Raw genomic sequence first — 26,900 nt, 5'->3', positions numbered from 1 at the left:
GTGAGCGTGCATGTGCATGCATGCGTGTGTGTGTGTGTGTGTGTGTGTGCGTGTGTGTAGACCAGGCAGTGGTTCTCTTAACAGTAATAATGTGAAATGTGAAGCAGCAGGTTCTGTTCTCTGTTAACATAATGACTGCTTTTATAGAGTCTGACAGACACACAGACACACACACACACACACACACGCACACACACACACACGCTCAAACTTCAGCCCTGTTTCGTGGTAACGTCGTCAGTTTGGAAAAACAATCTCCTCAAATGGACTTTTAAAGAATTTATTTTTATTCTCTTCATTTCCATTTCTTTTATTTGTATAAGAAATTTGTCAAATTTGATCAAACATTTATTTTCCTTTCTTTATATTTAGCAGAAACGTCCTGAAGCCAAACGTGAAGTAAAAAAAAAAGATACTGTCATACTTTCCCCTCTCTCTCCCTTATCCTGTAGCATGTAGCATGTAGCATGTAGCGTGTAGCGTGTGGTCCGTTTGTTATGAGAAATGATTGAGCCACCTCGAGTGTCAGCTTCTGTCTCCTCTGGTCGTGTATCACACACATTAACAGCACGGAGACGCTGTCAGCTGAGCCTTCAGTGTCACTGGAGATCTGTGTGTCGGTGGTTTACAGTTCACAGTGTGTGTGTGTGTGTGTGTGTGTGTGTGTGTGTCCTCACAAACACACAAGACATGAAACCCAAACACACTCTGTGATCCAGGGCTCAGCCGAAAACCTTCAGGAGGACCAGCGCTCTGTTTGCAACTTAATTCAGTTTTGTCTTCAGATGATTGCTGCTGTTGCCTCACACTCACACTCACACACTCACACACACACTCGCGCAGACACACAGACACACACACAGACACACACAAGGACGTGCTTTAATGTGTTTAGAGGGAGCAGCGGAGCTCTCCTTCCTGCGTGCCCAGACATGTATTATGTGGTTTTCAAAGGGGAAGCCTTCACTTTAGTGTGTGTGTGTGTGTGTGTGTGTGTGTGTGTGTGTGTGTGTGTGTGTGTGTGTGTGTGTGTGTGTGTGTGTGTGTGTGCACAAGTGGGTGTGGGTGTTTTCTTGAGATCAATGCAGTTATAGAGTGCAGTGTTTTTTGACTCCGCACACACACACACACACACACACACACACACACACACACACACACACACACACACACACACACACACACACAGGCCTGTTCTTAGTCAAGTGTCACGCTCTGCCCTTCTGACATCTGGTCCCTTAAACCTCTGGAGTCTCCTGGTGTGTGTGTGTGTGTGTGTGTGTGTGTGTGTGTGTGTGTGTTTGATTAACTAACCATTCCCTGTCTGTGTGACAGACCTTGCCAATACGCTTGCACTTATTACAACCCAACCCCCCCCCCCCCCCTGCTGCACGGTTTCTGTTTGGAAACTTGAATCCTTCAGGAGACTCCTCGTGTGAGTGAGAACTTTCTGTGACAACAAGGACGACGAGCATCAGGAGAAATCCTCTCATCATCTCACAGTCGTGAAAACAAATACTTTAGATTTCAGTTTTAACTCATAGAAATATAAATAAAGATGGACGACACATGTCCGGTTCCTCCCACCATCCAGAAGTGAAGCCAAAACATTTCATATATGATTCATATATACGCAGCGTTGAGCCGCAGAATCGACGTCTCACTGATACACACACTTGACCAATCACGAGCCAGTCTCAGCTGTCAATCAGGACTGCCTGTGTTTATATAAATAACTAATTAAACCCAAACTGATCAGCATCATGAACACTAGTGTGATAAGAAAGACCTAAAATGACAGAAACAATCTTTGAGAAACATTTATTTAGCATTTTTTTTGTTTTGTTTGGTCGATGTCCCGTCTGCTAACATGGAGGAGGCGGGATCGATTGTCCATCTTTATTTACAGTCTAGAATTCAGCTCCTGCAGGGATTTATCGTACTTATTTTAATTCATCTGTTCATACAAGAGTTTACAAAAATCATTAAAAACATTTTACACATTTGTAAGCGTCACGTAAAAAAGCAGAGTGAAAACCCCGGAGGGCTCCGGCGTACTGGGATTAATGTGAGGACTGGGATCGACACTGTGTTCCCAGTTTGCCTCGTGCCTCCACACGACACTGTTTTACCAGCAATCACAACCGAAAACACCGTCCTGGGGATTATCTCCGCAGCACTTTTCTCGCCGTGGATATTTTAAAAATAACCGCAGCCCAGTGAAACAGCAGCAGGCTCTCGGAGGATGAAAAACTCTCGCACACATGTGTCGCATGTTAAGTGTGAATTAATTGGATTGCCGCTGTTTCCAGCCACACTTTGTGAATCTCGTCTGTGCGAGGATGTGGCGTTTTGGTTTGCAACAATACAAATTGGCCTGATGGTAAACAAACTGCAGCAAATTAGCAGTGGAAATGTTTACCTGTTTCCTTAACAAGCGGCGTTCTCACTCCGCCGATTCTCTCTGCAGAGTTAAACACACTAAACTGTGTCGTCCTCAGAGTGTGGGGGTGTTTTGTCACTACACCACTGGAACACTGTCTAGTGGATTGTGTATCTGTGTGTTTGTGTGTGTGTGTGTGTGTGTGGAGGGAAACAGGGAGAATGTTGTCAACACAAATTAATGAAAACAGCCTTTTTGTTTTACCTCACATTGAGAGTTTGGAGATTTAAAGTTGTAGAAGTTCAGCAGCCAATGAGTGAAGTGAGGTGGGGAATTGTGGTGCATTGTGGGAAATGGGCGATTCAGGGATTCGGAGTTGGACACATTATCGTATGAGCTTCGTTTCTACCTTCGTTTCAAGTAGGAGACGTTGTTGCCTCGGTCCGTTTGTTTGCTTGGTTGTTTGACAGCAGGATTACACAAAACTGATATGTACGAGTGTTTGTTAATTGGTGCAGCTTCCTGTGCTCTGATTGGTTGTAGCTGTCCCTGAGACGTGTAGATATTCCGCCTGCGGGAGATTTATTCGGAGGAGGCGTCGTGCTGGTGAACATCGTGAATCACATCTTTCTATTGTAGCGTTTGGCGATTTAAGGCCGATTTGGCTCAGATCTTAGCGAGGTTAAAAAATCGGGCTGAACAAGTCATACGATGAATCCATCCATCCAACTGTTATCTGTACCGCTTATCCTCTGAGGGTCACGGGGGGGGGTGTGACACTAATCCCAGCAGCCATTGGGCTTTGGTTCATCCTGGACACATCGCCAACCCATCACAGGGTCAACACACAGAGACACAAACTACCATTTACACTCATTTACACAAACCCACGCGAGTGAAGCTGTAGAAGTTTCCATTCTGAAGAAGTCTCAGTTTAGATTCTGTCACATGGTCGTCTTCAGAGATTTGGGGTTTTCAGGACATCCCGGGGGTCCTGCAGGGGCTTTCAGAGGGAGGCGCAGAAAAAAAAAAGAGGAACAGCCGATTCGGAAAGTGAGAACGATGTGGTCGTCTCTTTCTCGCCTTGTTTTTCGACTTCTCACTGTTAACGCTCACAGGAGAGACGTCACACTCCCTCGTTTTACTTCTGCAAATTGTCAAGTTCAAAAGTTTACATGAATTAGACGCTGCAAAAAGAACCAACAGGTGGATGGATGGAGGATGAGGAAGGAGGAGCAGGATGAAGAGGAAACAAAGAATAGAGAAGAGAGAAAGAAGTGTGTGATAGTGAGGAAGGAAACTGTCCCCCTCCATTAAATGTCTCATATTAAAGCTGTATTATAGTGAAATATTTAAAGGTTAGATGAACGCTGATAATGGATCTCGACAGCCATTAAGCTGTAATTGCTCTGTAATGCAGTTAGTGAAAGACATGGGATTCAGTCTCTGCATCAAACACAGAGGGGGGGGGGAGAGAGAGAGAGAGAGAGAGAGATGAGACTGTTTTTTATTTATTGATTTTAGTCACAGACGCTGATTTAAACCAGAGCTGTTGTTCTCTGCATTAAGTCTTAATAAGACAAAAACAGAGCATGATTAACTATTGAGAGAGAGAGAGAGAGAGAGAGAGAGAGAGAGAGAGAGAGAGAGAGAGAGAGAGGGAGAGAGAGGGGGAGAGAGTGAGAGAGAGAGAGAGAGAGAGAGAGAGATGTGGAGGGGGCGTCAGAGAGACAAATAAAGAAAATGAGAGAAGCCGAGACGCTGGCAAAGAGATATTTTAACACCAGACAGATGTCACTCTTCACAGGTTACCTTCTAAATCTGCTGTTTCCAAATGAAAGCTCTTAACTTATGGTTTATTGTTATTGTTGTAATCGTCAGTTTGTGGCTCCTGAGGAAGAAGCTGCCTGGTTTTAATAAAATCTGCTTCCATCAAGTAAACATTTGTTTAGTGTTTCCAGGGTTATTCTTCAACAAGACTGCTTCACCGTATCTTCAGTAATGGGGTTAATAAATCTGGGACAGATATTCCTTCATATCTCTCAAACCCTGGGTTAGTTTCCCCGTCCTCGGCAGGAAGGCGTAACTCGCCCTAACACCTGCCCTCCGCGTGTCACTGGTCGGTCATCCTCCGTCGCCCTGACCCCAGGATATAGATTCAGAGGATGAGGACGGGTCTCCATTCAAAGCTATTGATTAAGTTTGAATCCAAACTGAGTCCATGAGTAATCCTTCAAGTCAATAGGTCGGTGTTTGATTCCGTGGAGTGTGACTTCATACAGGAACTCATGTGGAGCGTCGTCCATCCTGGAGTTTTCTGTTGAAAGCAGCTCAGGACATCTTGAGTCATGAGTTTCATTCACGAATCCTTCAGCGGCCGCTGAGTGTGATGGGATGAACGTCCTGTTGGACCCACAGTGATTCTGTGTAAAAATCCTTCACTGTACACGTCTAGCATCAGGACCTATTTATGGGATGGAAGTGACTTTGAAATGTCCCTGAATGCAGCGCGTGTCATCGCCCTGATGGGAGTGAACACACTCGTCTTCTTCTTCTGCTGCAGAAATCCAATCAACAAGTGAAGAGAGACTGAGAGAATTTCTGCAGGCGATATCTGTGTGTGTGTGTGTGTGTGTGTGTGTGTGTCTGCTCTGTTGTCATGTGATGTGAAAATCGATTAATCGTTTATCAAGGAAGGTTTTACTGGGTGTGTGTGTGTGTGTGTGTGTTGTTTTTCCTGCTCCGTGTGGGTGTGTTTTTGGTCGTAACGTCTCGTGCTGGTTGTGTGTCAGTGTGTGTGTGTGTGTCAGTGTGTGTGTCTCATTGTGTGCTTGCGCGTGCATCCCTGCAGCCTTGCACCCATGCAGACATGCTAACTCGTTAACGGCTTCTCACTCCTCGTTTCCAGAAAAGGAGGTGCCATCCAGGTGGCAATCCCACGATGCACCTCTCCCCAGTCGGCGTTAACGGTCGCCGTTGGTAACAGCCTCGTCAGGGGAATCTGCATATTAAATAAGGGGGTTGTACCTTCGTCTTCTCCGCATTAACTTCACTAATTACCAACAAACACTGAACTGATCTGTATTTAAACATAAATTATTATCAGCATCTTATTTCTAGTTCGATTTCTATTGAATTTCATAATTTATTTAATAAAGGAAAAATAGTTGATGATGATAGTGAGTTGATTTACAAGGTAAGAACAGATAGAGTCAGATTTATTTCAAGAAAAAGAGTAAAACTATTTTTTTATTATGCATTTGATTTTGTAGTTTTCTGTATTTGCACATTTGACTCCACATATTTCATATTTTAATGTGTTTTAATCAACAAGATAATAAACCTTTGCATTGATTCAGGTTTAAAAACAAATTGTTGTTCCCAATTTACTGTGAAAGAACTAAAACTTAACATCTCAGTGAATCCCAGCAGTCGGGATCACATGGAACTATCACATGTAGTGGAATGTTGGTACATCCACATATTTGTGGTTGTGTAGTGGAGGAGGAAAAAGAGGAGGAGGAGGAAAAAGAGGAGGAGGAGGAGGAGGAGAATCTCTCTCCTCAAGTCTGTGTTGACAGATCTCTAAATAATTACTGGAAACGGGAAACAAACACATTAGTTTCAGTCTCACTTATAATCAGTGTCTGTTTGAGTGTGTGTGTGTGTGTGTGTGTCTGTGTGTGTGTGTGTGTGTGTGTGTCTGTGTGTGTGTCTGTTCTGTTGTCATGTGATGTGAAAATCGATTAATCGTTTATCACGGAAGGTTTTACTGGGCCTAGTTTATGGTAAATTGAATATTTCCGTGAGTCAAACAAAACAAACGTTGTAGAACACGTCTCCTCAGACTGTGGACGGTGTGATGGACAATCCATTCCCCTCGTTGTGTCTCCGCGGCGCCGCCGGCCGCCTGGTCACTGATAACCTGCTGCTAGATAAACTGTTGTGGGAATGGAAGGTCACAGGTATGATTCCCCGGCTCGCCCTCTGCGTCCATCAACATCCATCTTCTTCCTGTCAGAGTGTCCTTGAGCAAGACGCCGGGACACCGGGCTGTTCTCCTGTTTGGTGATGTGGACTTTTCTCTTTATCAGGTTTACTGTGGCTGCTGCTGCTGAGTCGACTCACTGAGCTGTGGTTACTTTCTAGGGTTTGTAGCGTTCCTGTACGACTGGAACCTACTGGACCGAATCACAACAAGCCTCATTTCACTCCACAACGTTTCCTACAGATCAGTTCAGTGTGAAATCTAACTAACACAGAGACAAACAAAAGATGGACGTCTCCTCAGTGGAGGTAATTCATCTGGTTGTGTGTGTGTGTGTGTGTGTGTGCGTGTGCGCAGGTCCGTAGGTTGTGTTTCTTCACACTCACTGTGTGGGTGATTTCTCAGTAAATGGCTGCTAATGCCGTGTTGGTTTCAGTGGTCATCTATTATTAGTGAGTTGGAGCAGATCTGATGGAATTCACCTGAGCCCCGCTCTCACTTCCCCATCACCGCCACAAACCAACTGCTACATAACTAATGCACAGGGCTCTTCCTGTACAGGTGCATGGTGTGTGTGTCTGTTTGTGTGTGTGTGTGTGTGTGTGTGTGCAGCTATTTTTAATCCCATCCCCACCGCAAAGATTCACTACACCCAAATTCATCATGTCAGACTGTGGCTGCAGCAGCAGAACATTCACAGGACAGCGTCTCTGCTGCTTCAGTCCGACGGCTCAGTGCTTATTCTCAGCAGCAAGAAAATCCACATCGTCCCGAGGCTGAAAAGAGACGATTAGAAAGAGAAAACCTTTATTTTTCCTGAGAAAGTAATTGTCTAAAACCATATTTGTAGATTAAAATCACGTTGGATTGGCCATTGAAGAAATGAAATGCTAACAGGCTTAGTTTAAACAGTGGGATACATAAACTGTAAATTAAGATGGACTATGCATTTATATTTCGTACAAATATTAAACTACGATATCCCAGATTCACGTATCTCCATCCTGCACTTTTGGCGTCATTACTAACTAATGTAATCTATGAAAAGGTCGTGGTTTGGGTTAAACGCCTCCACGAGGTCGGGTGAGGAGAGAGACTGAAACTCACAGTAAATGTCGCATCAAACCAAAATAATGAGCTAAAAGAGGATAAAAAAAAAAAACACACACTTTCTATTTTAGGAACATCTTCAATTCAGCTCCAGTTTCCTTTTTCAGAAAGCTGCAGATCCTCCTCAGATTCCTCTGCCTTGTTTGTTTCTATCAAGCAGTTGTCACATTTTCCAGCGGCTGATTTCTTATTTGGGAGTGAAGCTCGCCGGTTCCTCGCTGGTATCAGCGTGGGGGGGGGGGGCGTGAGCGAGAGAGAGAGGAAGAGCTGATAGGAGTCGAACCCCTCTGGCTCGGCGCTCAGTCATGTTTACACTTGACAACAGGACGCCATGAAAGAGCGAGGAAGAGGCGGAAGATAAAAGGGAAGAAGAAAGAAAGTGCAGAGATGAAGGGAGAGGGAGGGCGGCGGAGGCAGGAGGGGCGGGGGGGGGGGAGTCAGGAGGAGAAGAAAGAGAAGAGGAGGAATAAAGGGAGGAAAGGTTGTTTTTAGTGTTAATGAAATCAGGTGTGATTCAGGATGAACATGTCACCATGACACTCAGAAGTAAAACTGGAGCTCGACGCCTCGTCTGCAGGTTCCATTAGAGGCCTCAGTTGTTCTGTCTGAGGGGTTTTGTTCGAATTTATCAACACACGACAACAGAAGAGTTTTCATCACATCAAACTGTGACGTCTGCAAACCTTCAAATGCTTTTTATTCCGGCCTCAAAAGGTCTGAGGTTTATATTTTTATAGTTTCACCAGAGTAAACAACTGCCTGACTGAGTATCTGTTCGGTTTTAATTATCATTAAATCATTTATCAGCTCAGGTATAATTATACGTGTCACTGCTACTGATACAACGAGTTCAAGTGTCTGCTGGGAAAACGTTCAGAATGCTAACACGCTAAGCTAAGGTGCTAACGTGCTAAGCTGAACATGAGCTGACAGCCGGGACAGGAGGTTTGTCCGTCCGTCCGTCTGGGCCATTTCCCCGACTGCTGGTATTTCAGGGACACTGGAATTTCGTCAAGAATGTAGTGGTTTGATTTTGGCTCAAGATTTCACATCTATTTGAGGCTTAGATCTTTAAAATGTAGGTTTTAGATGAAGTCATAAGAATCTGTCAGATGAATGTCAAAGGTCAGTGCGACCATTTGGCAGTAACTCATGTGTCCATGATTAAAAACACTCAACAACTTCACTATATACCTTCAACGTGCTGCCTCCACTCAGTTTATCACATGGGTCTGGACGGACCTGGATGTACATGGATCCTGATTGGTTGACGGAGGCTCGTAGTCAGACTCTGTGAGCTGAGACCAGGATCCACCTGCTTCTGTTGACAGAGGAAGCGACGGAGGGAGGAATGAGAAGAAAAGAGAGGTGGAGAAGAAAGAGAAGACAAGATGGAGCGCTGTCTTCTATTTACCTCGCTAATTAAAAGCAGATGTCAAGGTACAATACTCTGAGCTTGTCTCACTCGGCACAACTGCTTCGTGATTTACTTCCTCGGCTTCTCTGCACTTGTTGAGAGACCATTTCACTTCTGTTCATCCAGCCCCCTGGTCGTCCTCCAGCCCCCCCCCCTCTCTCTCCCTCTCTCTCTCTGACTCTGGTCGAGCTCTCTCGTCCCTCTACTTGCGTCAGCTGGCAGGTGTCTACGAGAGAGAGAGAGAGAGAGAGAGAGAGAGAGAGAGAGAGAGAGAGAGAGAGGGAGAGAGAGTTTTATGAAGCCAACAAACACAAAACCTCCTCAGAGAGAAAAAGGACTTAATTGACTTGTCAAGCTCAAATCTACCAAGAGACTCACTTTGACTGAAACTCAGAAACACTGTCTGTGTCTCTGTGTCTGTGACTGTCTCACCACTCGTTCTTCTGTGTCTGTGACTGTCTCACCACTCGTTCTTCTGTGTCTGTGACTGTCTCACCACTCGTTCTTCTGTCTGTGTCTGTGACTGTCTCACCACTCCTTCTTCTGTGTCTGTGACTGTCTCACCACTCGTTCTTCTGTCTGTGTCTGTGACTGTCTCACCACTCCTTCTTCTGTGTCTGTGACTGTCTCACCACTCGTTCTTCTGTCTGTGTCTGTGACTGTCTCACCACTCCTTCTTCTGTGTCTGTGACTGTCTCACCACTCCTTCTTCTGTCTGTCTCTCATCCCAGAGTTGGAAGGAGAGGTCAGAGGAAAACAAAACCCGACACAGGTGTTTGCCTGGAGGGAGTTTGTCTCTTGTTTTACAGTTGAACGTTTTCTTGTTCTGTCGTGAAAAGATGTACAAATGTTACAGCTTGTTTTACAGTCACCTGACTTCCACATACAACGAGCATGTATCTGAAACAACACGATGCTCAGCCTGAAGGCCTCTGCTCATCGCCGGCGTAAAAACAAACAGCTCAGAATAGTGAATGATTCTGAAGGCGAGTTTCCACACGCCTGAGTCTTTACATGTATGAGTGGGACCTTGATCCCCACAGCTCCACGTTATAATCAGGGCCATGTGACGTCCATTTTTATTTACACTCTATGTTTACACCTGTAAAATACTTCAGATTGTTTTCTCCGTCTCTAGAGAGAAGCCTGTGCTCATGTTTTATTATTATCTATGACATCAGACGTTCAAGATGGAGGAATCCTTATCTGAGATATTGAAGCTTTGGTTTTTTGTACAAATGGAGGAAGTAGAGATGCATCATCCATCTTTATTGACTTTGGTTTGACATCTCTGGGGCTCAGCAGGTGATTTGTCCTTTGACCTTGAGATGTGGTCTAACATGGCCTAGAGAAGGTTGGGGGTTCAATCCCAGGCTCCTGCAGTCTGCATGCCAGAGTGTCCTTGGGCAAGATACCGAACCCGTGTCAGCGTACGAACTGTGTGTGATAGAATAACGTGCTGCTCATAGAAGCGCTGTGTAAATGGCTGAATGTGACTTTGCCATAAAATCTCAAATACAGTTCCTTCCAGTTGCTTGGATTAGAGATGGTTTTAGGTTCCAGCTCCTGAAACGTGAACCGTTCCAGTCGTTGCTCTACGATCGTGTCAGTTATCAAATCAGTGACCACTTCAGTCGCCCACTTTCCTCTTTTGGTTTCCTGCTCAGAACCAGTTCTCAGTCATTGTTCTCACTGAGTCTTTATAAAAGTTCTGCTAACTCTGACGCTCTTCTAGCTTCCGACCACTTTGCACACACATTCAGTTTATTTTTTTTTTTGAGTTTCCTTTTGTTCCTCTGGTTGTGATGGTGTGTAGAGATCTAAGCCACAGTTGGCTCGGCTTCACATGGGCCTGTGCGGAGAGACGAGGGGGTTTGTCAAAGGAATCGCCCGCGCCGCTTATTCTTCCTCCACCACAGAGACGAGGAGAAAAAAAACCCCAACAAAACAAAACCAAACAAAAAGGACCAGCCTCCTTATTATCAATATTAATCTCTCTTCTTGGAAAGGCATCTGTGGGCTCCGAGCTCGGCCGTCTTTAAAACACACACAACACGGCTGATTCAAGAAAGCCATGTTTGAACTTGCTAATGTTTTTTCTCTCATACTTTTTCTGCTCCCCCCCCCCCCTCCCTCCCTTCCTCACTCTCCCTCCGTCGGCGCGAGCGGCTCTTCCTCTCTTCATTTAGCGTGCCATTAGCTCTCCAAGCTGTTGTTTGTTTTCTTGCTTTAATGTGCTTTTTTAAACAAAACAGCCGATTAAAAAAATGGCGAGAGAAAGACACGAGTGATTGAAATATAAAACATGTACACTTTTTGCTCTGCGTGTGTGTGTGTGTGTGTGTGTGTGTGTGTGTGTGTGTGTGTGTGTGTGTGTGTGTGTGTGTGTGTGTGTGTGTGTGTGTGCGTGTGTGTGTGTGTGTTGCCATGACTGTGTGGTTGCATGGTGTGCAGATGTTTGCCCATGTGTGTGTGTGTGTGTGTGTGTGAGGGCACTGGCACTAAACTTACTTGGGTCCAGATGTTCTAATTATAGCAGGCTCTGCTGCCTAATGACAGGAAATGCTGGGCTCTGTGTGTGTGTGTGTGTGTGTGTGTGTGTGTGTGTGTGTGTGTGTGTGTGTGTGTGTGTGTGTGTGTGTGTGTGTGCGTGTGTGTGTGTTACTGACTGAATGTGCATGAGACAGAAACATGAATGAAATTCTTGTCATTAACCTCCCGAACTCCGATTTCCTCCTTAAAATTTTCCCTTAAGTAGCTTTAAGGCTGGAGAACGACTCGTGTTTTTCCTTCATGCTGTAAATTTCCTTTGTCAGATATGTTTCTGGGGGAAACGACAGCGTGGATCATGTTCGCTGCTCTAACATCTGTGCTGCAGTTTAGCAGAACTGATGTTCTTTATGCTTTGAATTATGTGGGAGAAGGATCTGAGTTTTGATGACAGCAGATTAATGCACTTTTCTTCATCCTGCGTTTGACAAACACCTGTTTCTTTCATGAAACCCACTTTTTTCATCCAGCAACAGAAGCCAAAGTTCTCAGTCACTTGTTAAAAGAGATTATTTTTAGTCCGACTGAACTATATCAAAACTTTGCATAGTTTGGAATTAGAAATCGTCCCTTTAAAAGCAAATTAAACCAGATTATTTATGAAGTAAATTTTTTACTCTACAACTTTTCTTTATTTACCTTTCAAAAGCAAATAACAAACATGATTTATAGGAAACTGACGCCACCAGGATCAGATCTTCACCAATATTGGAAACACGGTTAATGAACTTACCTGTAAAACTACGTTAAAACTGAATTTATCTGCAAACATTTTTATCGTAATGATCTTACGATATCTGCTTGTACTGAAGCGTAAAGCACAACAGTTATAGTTTTGTTAGGGTTCTCACAACGTTACAAGTTCTCGCACATTGAGTAGAACATGAAAGATCGATGATGCTAGAAAGGGATTTTCTGATGCGAATATACCGTGTGGTACATATATTGTAAACCCTTATGACAAAGAAAAAGTAATTGAGACTTGATGTTCGGTAATTTAACCATATAGGACTATAAATCCTTCTCTAGTCAAACAAACAATCAAAGACAATCCATCAGGACGGATCATTAATCACCATGTGACGGAGTTCTGTCCTCCCCCCGTACGAACCCTGTCAGAGTTGTCTGTTCTACAGTTTCCTCGATGACGGTCATACTTGTCCTCTCTCCTCGTTACTATGGTAACAAGATGTCAATCGATGTGGCATCTCCATGCTCATCTCCAACTGCCTCGTAACCACGGAGACCGGAGGGAGAAGCTATGAGGGTCTGGGTTCAGACGGAGACGCCGTCTGTCGCCGTGCCTTGCTCAAAGGCTCCTCTGCCTTTCACTGTCCAGATTTAAACCAGCAGAGAAAGAAGGGATGGAAAGAAGGAAGGGTTAAGAGAACAAGAGAGAGAGAGAGAGAGGTGGAAATGGTTAAAGTGAGGGATGAAAGGTGATGGAGCAGGAAAGAAAGGAGGAGATGAAAGAGTGAGGATTTAAGAGGAAGAGAGGAGGAGAAGGAAAGAAGGGAGTAAAGAAAGAAAGATAAAACCATGAAAGAAAAGAGGAAAGTAAAGAAAGAATGAAAGAAAGAAAGAAAGTAAGTAAAAGAAGGAGAGAGGTGAAGGAAAAGAAAGACAGAGAAGAGGATGAGGGACAGAAGGGAAGAAGTAAAGGGAGGAAAAGAAGGAAGCGAGGGAAGGAAAGGATGGAGGTGACGAGAGAAAGCATGAATCAAGTAACAAAACAGGACGTGGTCGACTTCCTGAATGTGATCATCACATCACTTCCTTTGGTTGTCCTGCCGTGCACGAGACCACTCACACACACACACACACACACACACACACACACACACACACACACACACACACACACAGCGGGATTGACGGTGTTAGACAGTTTAAGCTGCTTTAAAGGAGAAGATACTGAGACGTAATCTGACTCTTAATTCTTACTGTCTGATTTTGTGTGTGTGTGTGTGTGTGTGTGTGTGTGTGTGTGTGTGTGTGTGTGATTACCCAGGATAATAACATGGTCCAGTGAAAGTAGGAGCTTCTCTCTGCATTATATAAAATGACTGAATTAGATCTGTGTGTTTCTCTCATGTCGTCAGTTGTCGTACTTTTGTCCACATTTGACTATTTATACATCGTTTATGTATTTGTACACAACCCAACTCCGTTTTTCTTTCTTGTCCCCCCCCCCCCCTCTCTTTGTGTCCACATCTTTTCGTTCCTCTGTTTCCTTTCTTTACTTCCTCTTCCTCTTCCTCTTCCTCTAAAGCAGGGATATTCAATTCAAAATCAGATCCAGATAGAAAAAACTTTCAAGCAACCTTTGTTACTCATTGATTTTCCGTTAACATCAATAAAGTCTGTTTTCCTGCAGCAGCCTAGTGGCCATTAGAGAAACTGCAGCTCAGATACATTTAACGTTCACCGATGGCGTCGTCCACTTGCTCCGAACCAACAGGAGTCTTTGCAGCAGAAATAGCGTCTGGAGGCGTTGGTTTGATTTCCGTCAGGGGGAGCAGATCTCACGTCTCCAGTCGTTTCCAATAAACTTTGTCTTCTAGTCTGTTAACGCAGATGATGTCGGCGGTCGTTGCCGTGGGAGACGTGGTGTCTGAAACGCTCCCGTTGGGACGACGTAAAACAGTTTGATTACGCTGCAGAGTTTGGCTCAGAGTATCTTCAGAGTATCTTCAGTTAATGTGAAGGTCTCTCTTTCATGTCGTGTAAAAACAAAATGTTTTCTGTATCACCGCTCCGACAGAGCTGCTTTTATTTTTCTCCATTATTGGGATTTATCTGTTACGTCTCCCTGGACCTTCATCCGGAGCCGAGGAACATATGTCGACTTCTGACGAGGATTTTTCTTTCAAAACAGAATAAAAAAAACAAAGATTGTGTTTCTACTCAGCAGGAAATGATGTGTTTGATTTGAAGAAATAATTAAGAATAGAAATTTGAACAGACCTGATGACAAAAACAAATTCTGAACATTTTCCAGACATTTTCCTTCTGTGTTCTCACATGGACTCACTCCCACATTTCAGATCTCACACACAGAACCTGCAGAACATGTCAGGAACATGTCAGGAACATGTCAGGAACATGTCAATGGTTCAGTTCAGTGGTTCTGAAAACAGCTGGATAGTCGCAGCTTTAAAAGTTATTAAGAAGTTATTGAAAACCAGAGTTTATCTCCAATATTCAACTTTTAAAAGAATAATTCTAAACAGAGTTTGGTGGATTTGTTGCAGCCGCAGCTCTTCTGGTTCAGGAAGAAGAAAGTCCCACTAAAAACTGATGGTATCTTGCTCTGTGTTTACTGTACTTGGACAATATCGGGTATAATATTGGAGATTTATCTTTCTTCATTGACCAGAGTGGCTGGTGTATGACCCCCCCCCCCCCCCACACACACACACACACGCACGTACGCACGTACGCAAACAATTTTCTAGTTTTAAATAATACAAAGAGCGGCTCAATGGTCAAGCTCGGGCACAGGCCTGTTTTTGTCCTCAGTGATCACACACACACACACACACACACACACACACACACACACACACACACACACACACACACACACACTGAGGCTAACTGTATTAATAGGAGTCTGTTTTGTGTCAGGCAGGTCTTAATAGGATCAGTGTGAGAGACATGGAGCTGTCTGTCAGTCTAAGTTCATTAACTGATGATAGATAACCTGCACTGTGTGTGTGTGTGTGTGTGTGTGTGTGTGTGTGTGTGTGTGTGTGTGTTTGAGTGTGCGCTCTCAGGTTGTGTGTAAACTCCCTCTCTCTCTCTCTCTCCCTCGCTCTCTCTCGCTCTCTCTCTCTGGTGTAATTTATAGCCCTCAATCGGAGGCCTTATCAGGTGCAGGACACATGGACACCTCCTTCTGTCCTCCTCCTCTCTTCCTCCTCCACATCTTTAAGCTCTCGCTCACCCACTTGTATTTTTCTCTCCTCCGTCTCTCCTCCATCTCCCCCCCCCACCCCCTCTTGCTTTTCACCACTGAAGGATTCTTCCTTTAATTGCCGTCCTCCTCTTCCTCTTTCTCCCTCTGGCTCGTCCACTTCTCCTTCATCTGGACCAACTTTCCTCCAACTCTTCTACTTTTAATGCACTTTCCCTTTATTCCTCTTCTCCTCTTTTCAAACTGATTGGACACAAATATCCAGTATCAAGTATTTCATCGTTGGGATCATTTCATCTAAAATGTGTTTCCTTAACTCGGATGTTAAAAACTCCACTGAAAATCCTGAAAACACTGAAAATCCTCAGAAACAGAAATAACTGTTGAATATGTTTCTTCCTTTTTAAACACAAACCACGTTCCTGAAATCCAATTTACCATAAAGTGTTTTTGTGTAATCTTCACTAAACCTGCATCAATGCTATTGTGTCCTCTTTTATTCCGTTGCACAAATAGGGAGCCCAGAGGTACTTTTAAGATTCGCTGTTTGTAACTGAAACTGTTCATTTATGTTTCACACGCTCACACACACACACACACACACAGACACAGACACACACGCTAACACACAAAGATAAGCTGACATTCCAAATGACTCGACAATGAATGTAAGCTGCTCGCTATACACACACGGACACAATGGAGAGCCTATTGAATAGAGATTTGTGCATTACAATGCATGAGACGACTGAATGTATGTGTGTGTGTCTGTGTGTGTGTGTGTGTGTGTGTGTGTGTGTGTGTGTGTGTGTGTGTGTGTGTGTGTGTGTGCGTGTGTGTGTGCGCGCACTGTAAGCGATAGCTGCGTTAGCACATTTCATTTGACCTGGATGAACTGATCTACCTGTCATGCACAGACACACATCTCCTTCTCTCTGTCTGTTGATGTCTCGACCTCCACACACGTTCCCCTCATGGCAAGAAGGTTCTTGGTTCAAATCCCGGTCTTTCTGTGTGGAGTTTGCCCGTTTTCCTCATGTCTATGTTGGTTTTCTCTGCACACTCCAGCTTCCTAGATTGACAGGAGACTTTAAATTGTCCATAAGTGTGAATGGTTGTGTGTCTATATTGTCCAGAACAGTCCTGCCGTCGTTGTCGCTTGTTCCGACTCCTCGTGGTTTTTGAAATATCGTAGTGACATCAAGGACCTGGTGACATCATCACGTGCTTTTGATGCATTTTCAGTTTGACTCAGCAAAACACTTCCGCAACTCAGCATCCGCACTGGGTGTTTATCAGAAAATGCATTTTTCTAGTTTCTGTTTCCTTTCTACGTCTTTTTCCTTTGAATTCTTTCCAGATCAAAGACTTTAAGCTTTCCTCACTGTTATGATGTGTGTTTCATCTCATTTATATGAATCTCTCTTGCTCTCACCTACAGATATGGAGGAGAGGACGAGTGCAGGATCGTGGGCGAGTGGAAGTCGTTCTTCCAAGGTAACAACGACCATCTTTTCTAGTATTACCAGGACTATTTGTTCTAAACTCACGTCTCTGACCTGCAGCAACAAAAGCATTTTAACAGCAGCTCAAATATAATTCGACTTTCCAGGAGAAACTATTTCCGATGTGATCACATATTGTCTGTCAGATTTCAATCAATCTCTAATATGTGTGTTGCATTTACTTGATCTCATTTTCTTTACGTGACAGAGACACAGCACATTAATAATCATTAGCATAAAAAACAAATGTAAATATTCTGCGGTTTGCAAGAATGCTAATTTACATCTGTCGTCCCTGGGTAGGTTAAGAAAGTGGCTGACACAGTCAAAGCAACAAATACAGACACCTGTTCACAAATACACAAATAGAAAAACACTGAAGTCCATTAAATAATGATTTATTCATGAGCCATTGTTTGTGAGAGTCTTAAAAGTGGGAAATGGAGGCCAGCAGAGGGCGCTGGTCTGATTCAGACGGGGCGTTGCATGTCTTAGCCCCGACATCACCGTTATTTATGCTTATGAACTGTTGAGGCTGTGAAACACTTTAATTATACAGAACAAAGTCAGTTTTCATAAATAATGTAAAGAGAAGAGTTGGAAATATGCAACAAGCTCTGACAAGTTCACCCGACTTCCACCTTTGCCTCCGTCATACCTTCCACAACCACTAGAGGCCGCCTAAGAAAACGTTAAACAGCACATATGCGATACCGTACATGCACAGACGACCTATTGGCTCGAGGACAGCCTCACGATATTCTCAAGCTTCATCTTGCTGCCTGCAGGCGATTAGCTTAGCTTAGCACAAAGGCTTGAACAAGGAGAGAGCAGCTAGCTTATCTCTTCAAAATCCACTTGGCAGCATCTTTGAATATCGCTGATTAACTTGTTAAATCTTGTGCTGGACTATTTCCTGGAGTCTGGTCATCACTGGGGCGTTCGTCGTCCCCAGCTTCACCCCCAGTAAAACCAGAACTTGTAAACTTAAACAGACGAGACCCGACGTGTGAGGTCGTAAAGTTTAGACTTGGAGGATATTTTCTGCCTTTTGAACAGAAACAGACGATCAATGAATCAATCAGACAAACTTTACTGATATAGCAACTTTCAAATAAATCCTATGCAATTTAAAAGTGCTTTACGGGTGAATTACAGAACATAGGATGTTTAAAATCAATTAAAAATGAATTTAAACTTTCTGATTTAGAGACAACAATAAAAGAGAGTTACATATTTCTATAACATCACATTGACCTCACAGACACGACAGTGGGGTCGAGTGGTTGTCGTCTCTCTGCAGGGAAGTTAAAAAGCAAATATCCTCAAACTGTTGGACTGTTCTTTAAAGCTCTTCCTCCTCTGTGCTGCCTTATTGTAAAATATCAATTTTAAACTGATTCTCAGAGAATGAACATGAAGACGTTTCTCCTGGAAACCTCACGACCAATCTCCTGATTCTGATTGTTCGCCTTGTTGTGTGTCTGTGTCTCCAGAGTTATGCAGAAGGGTCTCAGTACATGGCGTCACATGACAGCCTCTCACCTCCGTACACCAACTCCAGGCTCACAGGTACAGTGTGTGTGTGTGTGTGTGTGATCATTTCCCAATTGTGTTTCACAGTGCACCTCTTTCTTGCCATCAGCTTTGGATTCGCAGCTGTGTGTGTGTGTGTGTGTGTGTGTCTGCAGAGCATTAGTGAAACACTAGCTTACACTGGAGGAGACAGGTCATCTGGCATGCAATTTCTCTCTCTCTCTCTCTCTCTCTCGCTCTCTCTCTCTGCCCGCTGTGTGGAGAGCGCCAGGAAGCGTGTGCTCATTTACCCATGATGCTCTCTGCCTCTGGCTCTCTGCGATGTGGCGCCAGTTGTGAGCAAATGGCCACTGACACAGATAATCTTCCTCTCTCTCTCACACAAACACACACACACTCATGCACACACTCATGCACATAGTCACACAGACATATAATCACACACACAAACACACACACACACACAGAGCTTAATTACCTTTGACTGGATGCATCAAATATGGAGGCCGTCAGCTCTCAGCGCTCTGACTCTACCTGCTCTCTCTCTCTCTCTCTCTCTCTCTGCCTCTTTCTTTTATAACGGTCATCAGCAGACATGTGGGGCTGCTGCTCTCCCCTGAGAAGAGCGCCCCCTGACTGCGGTCGGGTGTAAGGCCCCCCGCTCTCAGTCTGTGTTCCCACATACAGGTGTTGGACGGAGCTGAGGTCAGAACAGAAAAACTAAGTTGTCTCAGGTGGATGAAAACTGACATTGACGCCATCCAGATGTTTTCAGATATAGTTTCAGACGTACATATATTTATGTTTGGATTAAGAAAATGTCCACAATGAATAGAAGTCAATGCAAAGTCCTGATGGAGTTACCTGCACACTCAGAGGAGAACAACCTCACCGGCTCGTTTGATGAACTGAGCTAATTCTGGAAATTGTCCCGTTAGTTGTGAATCCACACGAAGAAGAAAATACACAGGTAAAACAAAGGAGATGTCAGATTCCTCAGAGTTGTGGGTCGGGATGATGCATTGTGTGCGTGATGTGTTGTGACAGAGTTGTGATTATTGCGTGTCGCTGCAGAGGCAGAGCGGGAAGAGACGACGCACAGTCAAAGATGGAAATACTGTATTCTTCATCTGGCACACGGGAGCCGCAATTTACTTTTATAATGATAACGCTAAGAGACAGAGACAGCCAGGGACACACACACACACACACACACACACACACACACACACACACACACACACACACACACACACACACACACACACACACCCACACACAGTTGTACCTGTGACTGTTTTGGTTGAACTGAATCATTTCTCTGTGAACTGGTGAAATCAGATTCTCTTTTTATATCTGATGCGAGTGTTTCTCTCTTTCTTTCTTCATGCACAAGTTCTAATGGAAGATGTGAAGTTATTAATCATATAAATGCTCCTGAAGCCAAATCACCTCGATCGCCCCCTGGTGGCTGGCTGCAGTATAGGTTTCAAACCCAGCCTCATCCATGTTAGCAGATGGGACATGGACCAAACTCACTTGTGCAGCAACATAAGCTTTATCCGCTGGTCAGCTGCAGCAGCTAGGAAGAAGACATGGATGTTCTTTGTTGCTTAACTGTGATTGGTCGGCCAATCAGCGGCACAGGGATCATCCTGGACTTTTATTCCGATCCGTGACGCTACAGCTGAAGGAACTTTCATTTGTCTACCCATAATCCCTTGCACTTTGTGCGGCATTACTGCCCGTGGCTCAGATTACTCTCGGGCTCGGACATCCAGTTCTCACCTGAAGTGAACTCGGAAACGAGGGAAGGACAGGAATCGCAGAGTTTGATGAACCCGGTCTGAACATGTAGAGTGTGAACGCAGCCCCCCCCCCCACACCCCTCTCTCTCTCCCTCTCTCTTTCTCTAACCTTGTCTGTCTTCCTTAACCCCCCCCACCCCCCCTACCTCCGGATTAGAGTGATGTTATGCTCTAGATAATCAGCGAAGGGATTAGTGTCATCTCAGCGACCCCACTAGATTAATCTGCTGCCACACACACACACACACACACACACACACACACACACACACACACACACACACACACACACACACACACACACACACTGAAAACCCCACAGTGATCCAGAATTCATGTGTGTGTGCTTGTGCGTGTAAATGTGTGTAAATGGGCACTTGTACTTACATATAGGTTTATATAAGTGCACACATTTGATAGATGAATGTGTGTGTGTGTGTGTTTGTGTGTTTGCAGCGGAGTGCGTGTCTCTGTGCATGTCGGGAGTTTACCGTGTCTGAGTGTGTGATGTAAGCTTTGTGTGCGTTCTGTGTGTTTGTGCATCATTTTTGTCTCTGAGTGTTTGACATACCAGGTTCTGTGTGTGGTTGTGTGTGATGGTAGCTTTCATGTGTATTGTGTATATATGATGTATGATGATTATTGTGTGCGTGTTTGATTATGTGTGTGTTTTTGTGTGAGTGTGCATCTTCTTGAGACCTGCTCTTCCAAGTGTGTGTTTGTGTGGTTGTGTTGCATGTGTTGTGTGAATGAGTGTATGTTCACTTTTACTCGCTTAAATGTGGGTATCTGGGTGCGTGTGTGTGTGTGTGTGTGTGTGTGTGTGAGTATGTGTGTGTTCTTGTAGTTTGTGGTTAAAAATGTGTCAACTTTTTCTTGCTTGGATGTGTGTTGTGTTTGTGACAGTAGCTTCTCTGTGAGTTGTGTATGCATGAGGACACGTGTATATCTGGGTGTGTGTGTATGTGTTTTTTGTGCGAGTGTGGGCAAACATTGCCCTTCAATCACATTGTGTGATTCTATCTGTCATGTATGTGCGGTTCTACAGCGAAACCTGCAGGTGCACCACCCCGGTGCCCCCCCACTCTAACTGTCACCTACATAGTAAATGAGGCTCCGTGGTTTTCGGGCCGTAAGCAAATTCTCTTCTGTTATAAATAAACAATCTGATACGGCTTCACTCTGAGCTTCATCCCAACAACTTCTACGAAAATCATTTGTTCTACGTGACAGAGGGAAGACGATCTGTTCCCCTCTAAGATACAAGTGCGTCACTCGCGCAGGTTTTTGTTTATAATTAGCGTTTTAACAGGACACGAAGTCGTCGGCTGTTTGGACGTCGCAGCTCTGTGCGTCTTATCGTCGCCTCTGCGCGAAGATTGATGAATATACGAGTTCCACCTAGAAACCTTTAGCTGTTAGCAAGTTAGCAAAGTAGCAGCATGCCGCTGTTAGCTTAGCTAAGGCTTACGCAGCTTGTAGCCAATTGGCTTCTTCCTGCAGCAAATACCAGCTTGAAGCATATAGCGTATATAAAAACGTACGAGGCCGGAAAGTGAAGCCGATGCAGAGGTACCTGTTCCCTGTGTTCTCTTAAATGACCAGCAGGGGGCGACTCCACTGGTTGTTTCTATAGAAGTCTATGAGAAAATGACTCGACTTCTCACTTTATAACGTCAGTAAACATTTTCCTAAAGAGTTTATGTCTCAATCTCTAGTTTCAAGTCTTGTTTCTCAACTCTCATTGGTGATTGACAGCTACAACCGTCCAATCAGTGCATCTCAGGTGTAGGAGGTGTCCTCGAGCTCTCACTCAGGCTCCACCCCCTGCTTGTCCAAATATGGTTACGTCTGGTTTCAAACCACCAACCTGTTCGATGCAGTGGGTTCATGTTAGAATGTTTATTGAATAAAAGCAGAGAGTTTCTATAGAACTGGTACAAACCTGATGATCTCCTCCTCCTCCTCCTCCTCCTCCTCCTGGTCGTGTTGTTTTTGTTGAAATGCAGTGAGTCAGCCGTCTGTCTCACCTCTGTGTGACCTTATTAATGAGTGTTGAGCCACGAGGCCGGACCCCCTCTGAGGAGGTCACATCTGGACACTTTATATAGAAATACATATCTGTCTCTCTCTCTCTCTCTCTCTCTCTCTCCCTCTCTCTCTCTCTCTCTCTCTCTCTCTCTCTCTCTCCCTCTCTCTCTCTCTCTCTCTCTCTCTCCCTCTCTCTGTCTCTCTCTCTCTCTCTCTCTCTCTCTCTCTCTCTCTCTCTCTCTCTCTCTCTCTCTCTCTCTCCCTCTCTCTCTCTCTCCCTCTCTCTCTCTCTCTCTCTCTCTCTCTCTCTCTCTCTCTCTCTCTATAGTGCTTGAACCCTGTTTTCTTGCTCCTCTTCTCTGTTCACTTCCCTCCATGTGTTTGATACATCACATCATTTTCTCTCCTCGTTCTCCTTCATCACTTCCTCCTCTCCTCCTCTTTTACCTCATTTCTCCTTTTTCCTGTCCTCTTTCCCTCAGTCTCACTCCCTTCTCCACTCGTCCTCCGTGGAGACTTGCCCCCCCCTGTCTCCCTCTCTACCCCAGGGGCCCCTCACCTCAGCTGGGTGTGGTGCCAAGGTCGTCCCCCTGTCTCTCCCTGCTGGGTCTGGATCTTTGTGCTCAGAATGTTTAAATAAAAAGAGGAGAGGACGAAAAGAAAAGAGATGCAGAATTTAAAGTTGTAGCCAACAATTGTTTTCATTATAGCAATATACATTCATATATACATTTATAAAATACCTAAAGTTATTTCCCAGAATGCAACAAGGTGTCTTTAGCTCCTGTTCAAAACAGTTCAAATGTAAAATACTGTCTCATTTAAATGATAAAGGAGTTTCAGCTGGTAACAGACAAGTTTAACATGATTGTTTGATAAATTAATACTTAAGGGATTAATAATAAAAGGTTTTAATATAATTAATGAAGTTAACTATGGTCTTTGGCTTCGGATGTGATGACAGTGGTTGAATATATTCAGTTACATGATGATTATTATCAACACGTTCATTCAGATTCTTTAAATGTAATAAAGTTTGTTTAATTAAAGCTTCATCATTAGATTACAAAGTATTTTTAAAGGCAGATAAATTCAGATGAATCTGAAAAGAACAAGGTTGATTATTACAATAAGTAAAGTATATAAGAAAATAAATAAAACTCCTTAGAACAAGGAGATCATTTTCTTCCTCTATTCCAGTGATTTTGTTTCTATTGTCTCCGCTGATTGAAACTGAACAGCCACCGACTCGTTCTCAGTATTGTGAGAGGATGTCATGCGTTGATTTCAGTGCTTTAACACGGACGCACAATGTGGAGTATTTAGTATATTATTGTTTTGAAGGAGCCGTGTATCACTTGTAAATTATCTGTGTAATTAGATCTGGCGCAGTAATAATAGGTGTCGTCAAGGCGAGAGGGCGTGGGGTGGAAACGTACACTCTGAAAGGAGCGGTTCATCAGGGAGCTCTTCAGGGTTCCTGACAGCGGATCTGTGGAGAACGCTTTCAGTTTCCGTGAAGAACCGTCGGAGGTAATTGTCTCCTCTTGAAAAGGCTAATAAAGGAAATAGTGAAGCTGAGGAACAGATACCGATGGTCTTTCAGGTCTAGAGGCAGCTGGTTTAAACCCGTGAATTGAGAAGTTGTTCTCATTCCGTCACAGAACAGGAGAAACGCGGCGTTAGTGGCTGATGAAAACTGGAGCTCGAAGAAAAATCACCGAACACAAACATCACCTGAACTTTTTAACACTGAATCACCCGACAGGGACGTCACCCAATTTCGTTAAAAGCCAGCCTGCATTTTTGAAACCAGAAGTCACCATATTTGGAGCTGTCAATCACACCGTATACACGCCCTAATTCATACAGTGCTTTGCTTTCTATGTAGAGTCGCCCTCTGCTGGTCATTTGAGAGAATACAGGTAGCAGTCACTTCCTCATTGGCTTCACTTTCAGGACCCGGCATCTAGGTCCATATTTTATCGACAGTTAATCATTTTAACCTCCATCACTTTCTTTTCCTGCTGTGCGGGGGGGGGGGGGGGGGCTGTGTTTACCTGGGTGGAAAAAAATGGTTGTAATTTCAAAATGTGCGAACGACAACCGAGGACGTGCAGACAAGATGATCTGAGTAGAATCTGACTCATCCTCCAACCTGTAGTCTGCTCTTATCCCTGTGGTAACAAATAATGATTTCTATCATCACTATGTTTGACGATTGTATTTTATTTGTCAGGAAACTAATATATTTTTCAGCTGCTTGATTTGTCCGAGCGTCAGTGACACAGAGATTTGAGAAAAAAATGAAAAATCATACATAAAATCTGTTCTCTGCAAATCATCTGTTTGATTAATCAATAAATTCAACAGGGTAATAATTAAACTGATATGTACAGTTGAGATCAATAGGAGCCGTCTATCTATACATCTATACTTCCATCCATCCTTCCGTCTTCTCCATCTTTTGTCATCCATCCAGATGAGGTCTCTAGAGACCAGGCTCGGGTCATGCATGTTACAGTGTGTGTGTGCGTGTGTGTGTGTGTGTGATTTCACTCCTCCATGTGTGTGTGTGTGTGTCCTTTATCTTTCTATCTCTGCATGTCTCTGCTGCTATGTGTGTGTACAACTCCACAGTGTGTGTGTTTGTGTGTGTGTGTGTGTGTGTGTGTGTGTGTGTGTGTGTGTGTGTGTGTGTGTGTGTGTGTGTGTGTGTGTGTGTGTGTGTGACAGACTGTGAAATGGTGCGTAGTAGCACCTGGGCCCTTCAGTGTTGATTGATCGGCTTGGTCATGTGGAAGAGTCCCATCTGGCCAGCCACGCTACTGTGTGTGTGTGTGTGTGTGTGTGTGTGTGTTTGTGTGGTAGAGACAGAGAGTGCTTGTTTGTGTGTAAGAGGTGAGAGAGAGAGAGAGAGAGAGAGAGAGATAGAGATGTGCAGCATGAAACAGTATGTTTATTGTGAGAGAGAGAGAGAGAGAGAGAGAGCTTCAGTTCTAACTGTGGCTCCCAGAGGCCAAAGATGAACTGTATTTTATCATCAGAAAGAGCGAGAGAGAGAGAGAGAGAGAGAGAGAGAGAGAGAGAGAGAGAGAGAGAGAGAGAGAGAGAGAGAGCGAGCGACAGAGGCTTCATTCACACTACAGACCTTAAAGAAAGAAATCACCTGTTTCTATAGAACCGAGGACCTTGTGTTCATAAATTGCATCTTGCTGTTTTTTAATGCTTCTCGACTCACAGTGGATAATTTGCAGTTTTCCTCAGTTTGTTGTGGAAGCGGCCGACTGAGCTGCAGAGCTCCGACCTCGACACCTTCAGGTTCAGCTGCAGAGTCCGAGTCAGGTCTCACTAATGCTAGAGACAGTTCTCCCAGGAGGTTTCATAACAGCAGATTAATGCCCATTGTCGTGTAATTACTGAAGCAGTAATCAAATCATAATAAGCCATCAGCTACCAGTGGTTTACTCTGTATCCATCCCTAACTATAGAGATGTAGGTTTAAATATACATTTTGCTAATATTGAATCTGTCTAGCTGGTTTTATTTACAGTCAAACATAAAAAACGCTTTTGTTTTTGTCTTGGAAAGATGAACAAAACAAGAATGAAGGGAACGAGTGATTTCACTGGAAACATGGCGACGAAAACATGAATGAAAGCAGTGTTGACTTGTTCAGAGCAGGCCGCTGGAAAACAGATAGAAATCCTGCAAATCTTGGCACCGGGTCTGCAGAGCGCCGCTGAATTTGCGTCACCGCACCCTCCTCTGGGCCTCTCCTCCCGTTAGGGGGGGGGGGGGGGGGGCGCACAGTAAGTCAGGAAGACACAGACACGTACCTGACACTCGTCCAGTGAGCTCACACAGAAACACAGACCTGAGTCGTCTCCCAGTAAAGTCTGAGTTTAACACGAGCGACAGAAATCTCAGGAAAGAAAAAAGGAGAAAACCCAGATGAAGAGAAGAAGGAGAGACAGGCAGGGAGAGCGAGTGAAAGAGAGACAGTGTGTGTTTTCTGAAATGAAGCCAACTGATAATTAATGCCTCTGACATCATGGTGCTCTAATTAAGTCTGGCATTCATTAAGCCAAGTGAGGGGGGTATTCGTTAGTGGCTCTTTTTTTTTTTTTGGAGGGGGAATTTGTTAAGTCTTCATTGTTACTCGTCTTTTTGACGATGGAGAAACAGATAAAAGGAAGAAGTGAGGAGAGACGTGGACGGTAGAGAATATTCAGGTGATGTAACGTGGCAGCCATGTTTGAGGGCCTCAGCTGGTGAGCAGTCGTACCTGTGGTCCAGCGGAGTCCGTCTCTACCCAGCTGAAGACAGGTGGTTGATTTCTGATTACAATCAATTAATCACTGATCCATCTCATTAGTTCTCTCTTCAGGTAATCCACAGATCCACCACTGATTAGTTCAGTAGAAAAAAACATGGCCACTCTCGATCAGATATTTCTAGTATCTGTTGCGCCACCTATGGGTGAAGCTTAAGATCCCTTGGTAAACATATTCACAGTGATGGTATAAAGATCTGTTTTGGGCAAAATGAGCGAATCCCTGCCTCATTCAGCATTTGTCCTCAATCGTGATATTTGTCTATATCTGAGAATATGTTTTACGAAATCAAATTAAACCTGACCCGTAGGTGGCG

General features: G+C 44.2%; 1 protein-coding gene across 4 annotated transcripts in view; it reads left to right on the top strand.

Annotated features, from left to right (window-relative positions):
* Positions 1-26,900, top strand: part of LOC117771313 (transcription factor 4-like) — a 157,613-nt gene that overhangs the window by 22,097 nt on the left and 108,616 nt on the right. For all 4 annotated transcript variants that reach the window (XM_034601525.1, XM_034601528.1, XM_034601526.1 and 1 more), the window contains 2 exons: positions 16,809-16,864; positions 18,369-18,444. In XM_034601525.1, coding sequence (XP_034457416.1) covers positions 16,809-16,864; positions 18,369-18,444 — 132 coding nt within the window. The remainder of the gene's footprint in view (positions 1-16,808; positions 16,865-18,368; positions 18,445-26,900) is intronic.

The sequence above is a fragment of the Hippoglossus hippoglossus genome, chromosome 12 (genome assembly GCF_009819705.1).
Source record: "Hippoglossus hippoglossus isolate fHipHip1 chromosome 12, fHipHip1.pri, whole genome shotgun sequence".
NCBI classification, from domain to species: Eukaryota; Metazoa; Chordata; class Actinopteri; order Pleuronectiformes; family Pleuronectidae; genus Hippoglossus; species Hippoglossus hippoglossus.
Note: the sequence above shows the minus strand (reverse complement) of the source record. Positions and strands in the feature narration are given on the sequence as shown.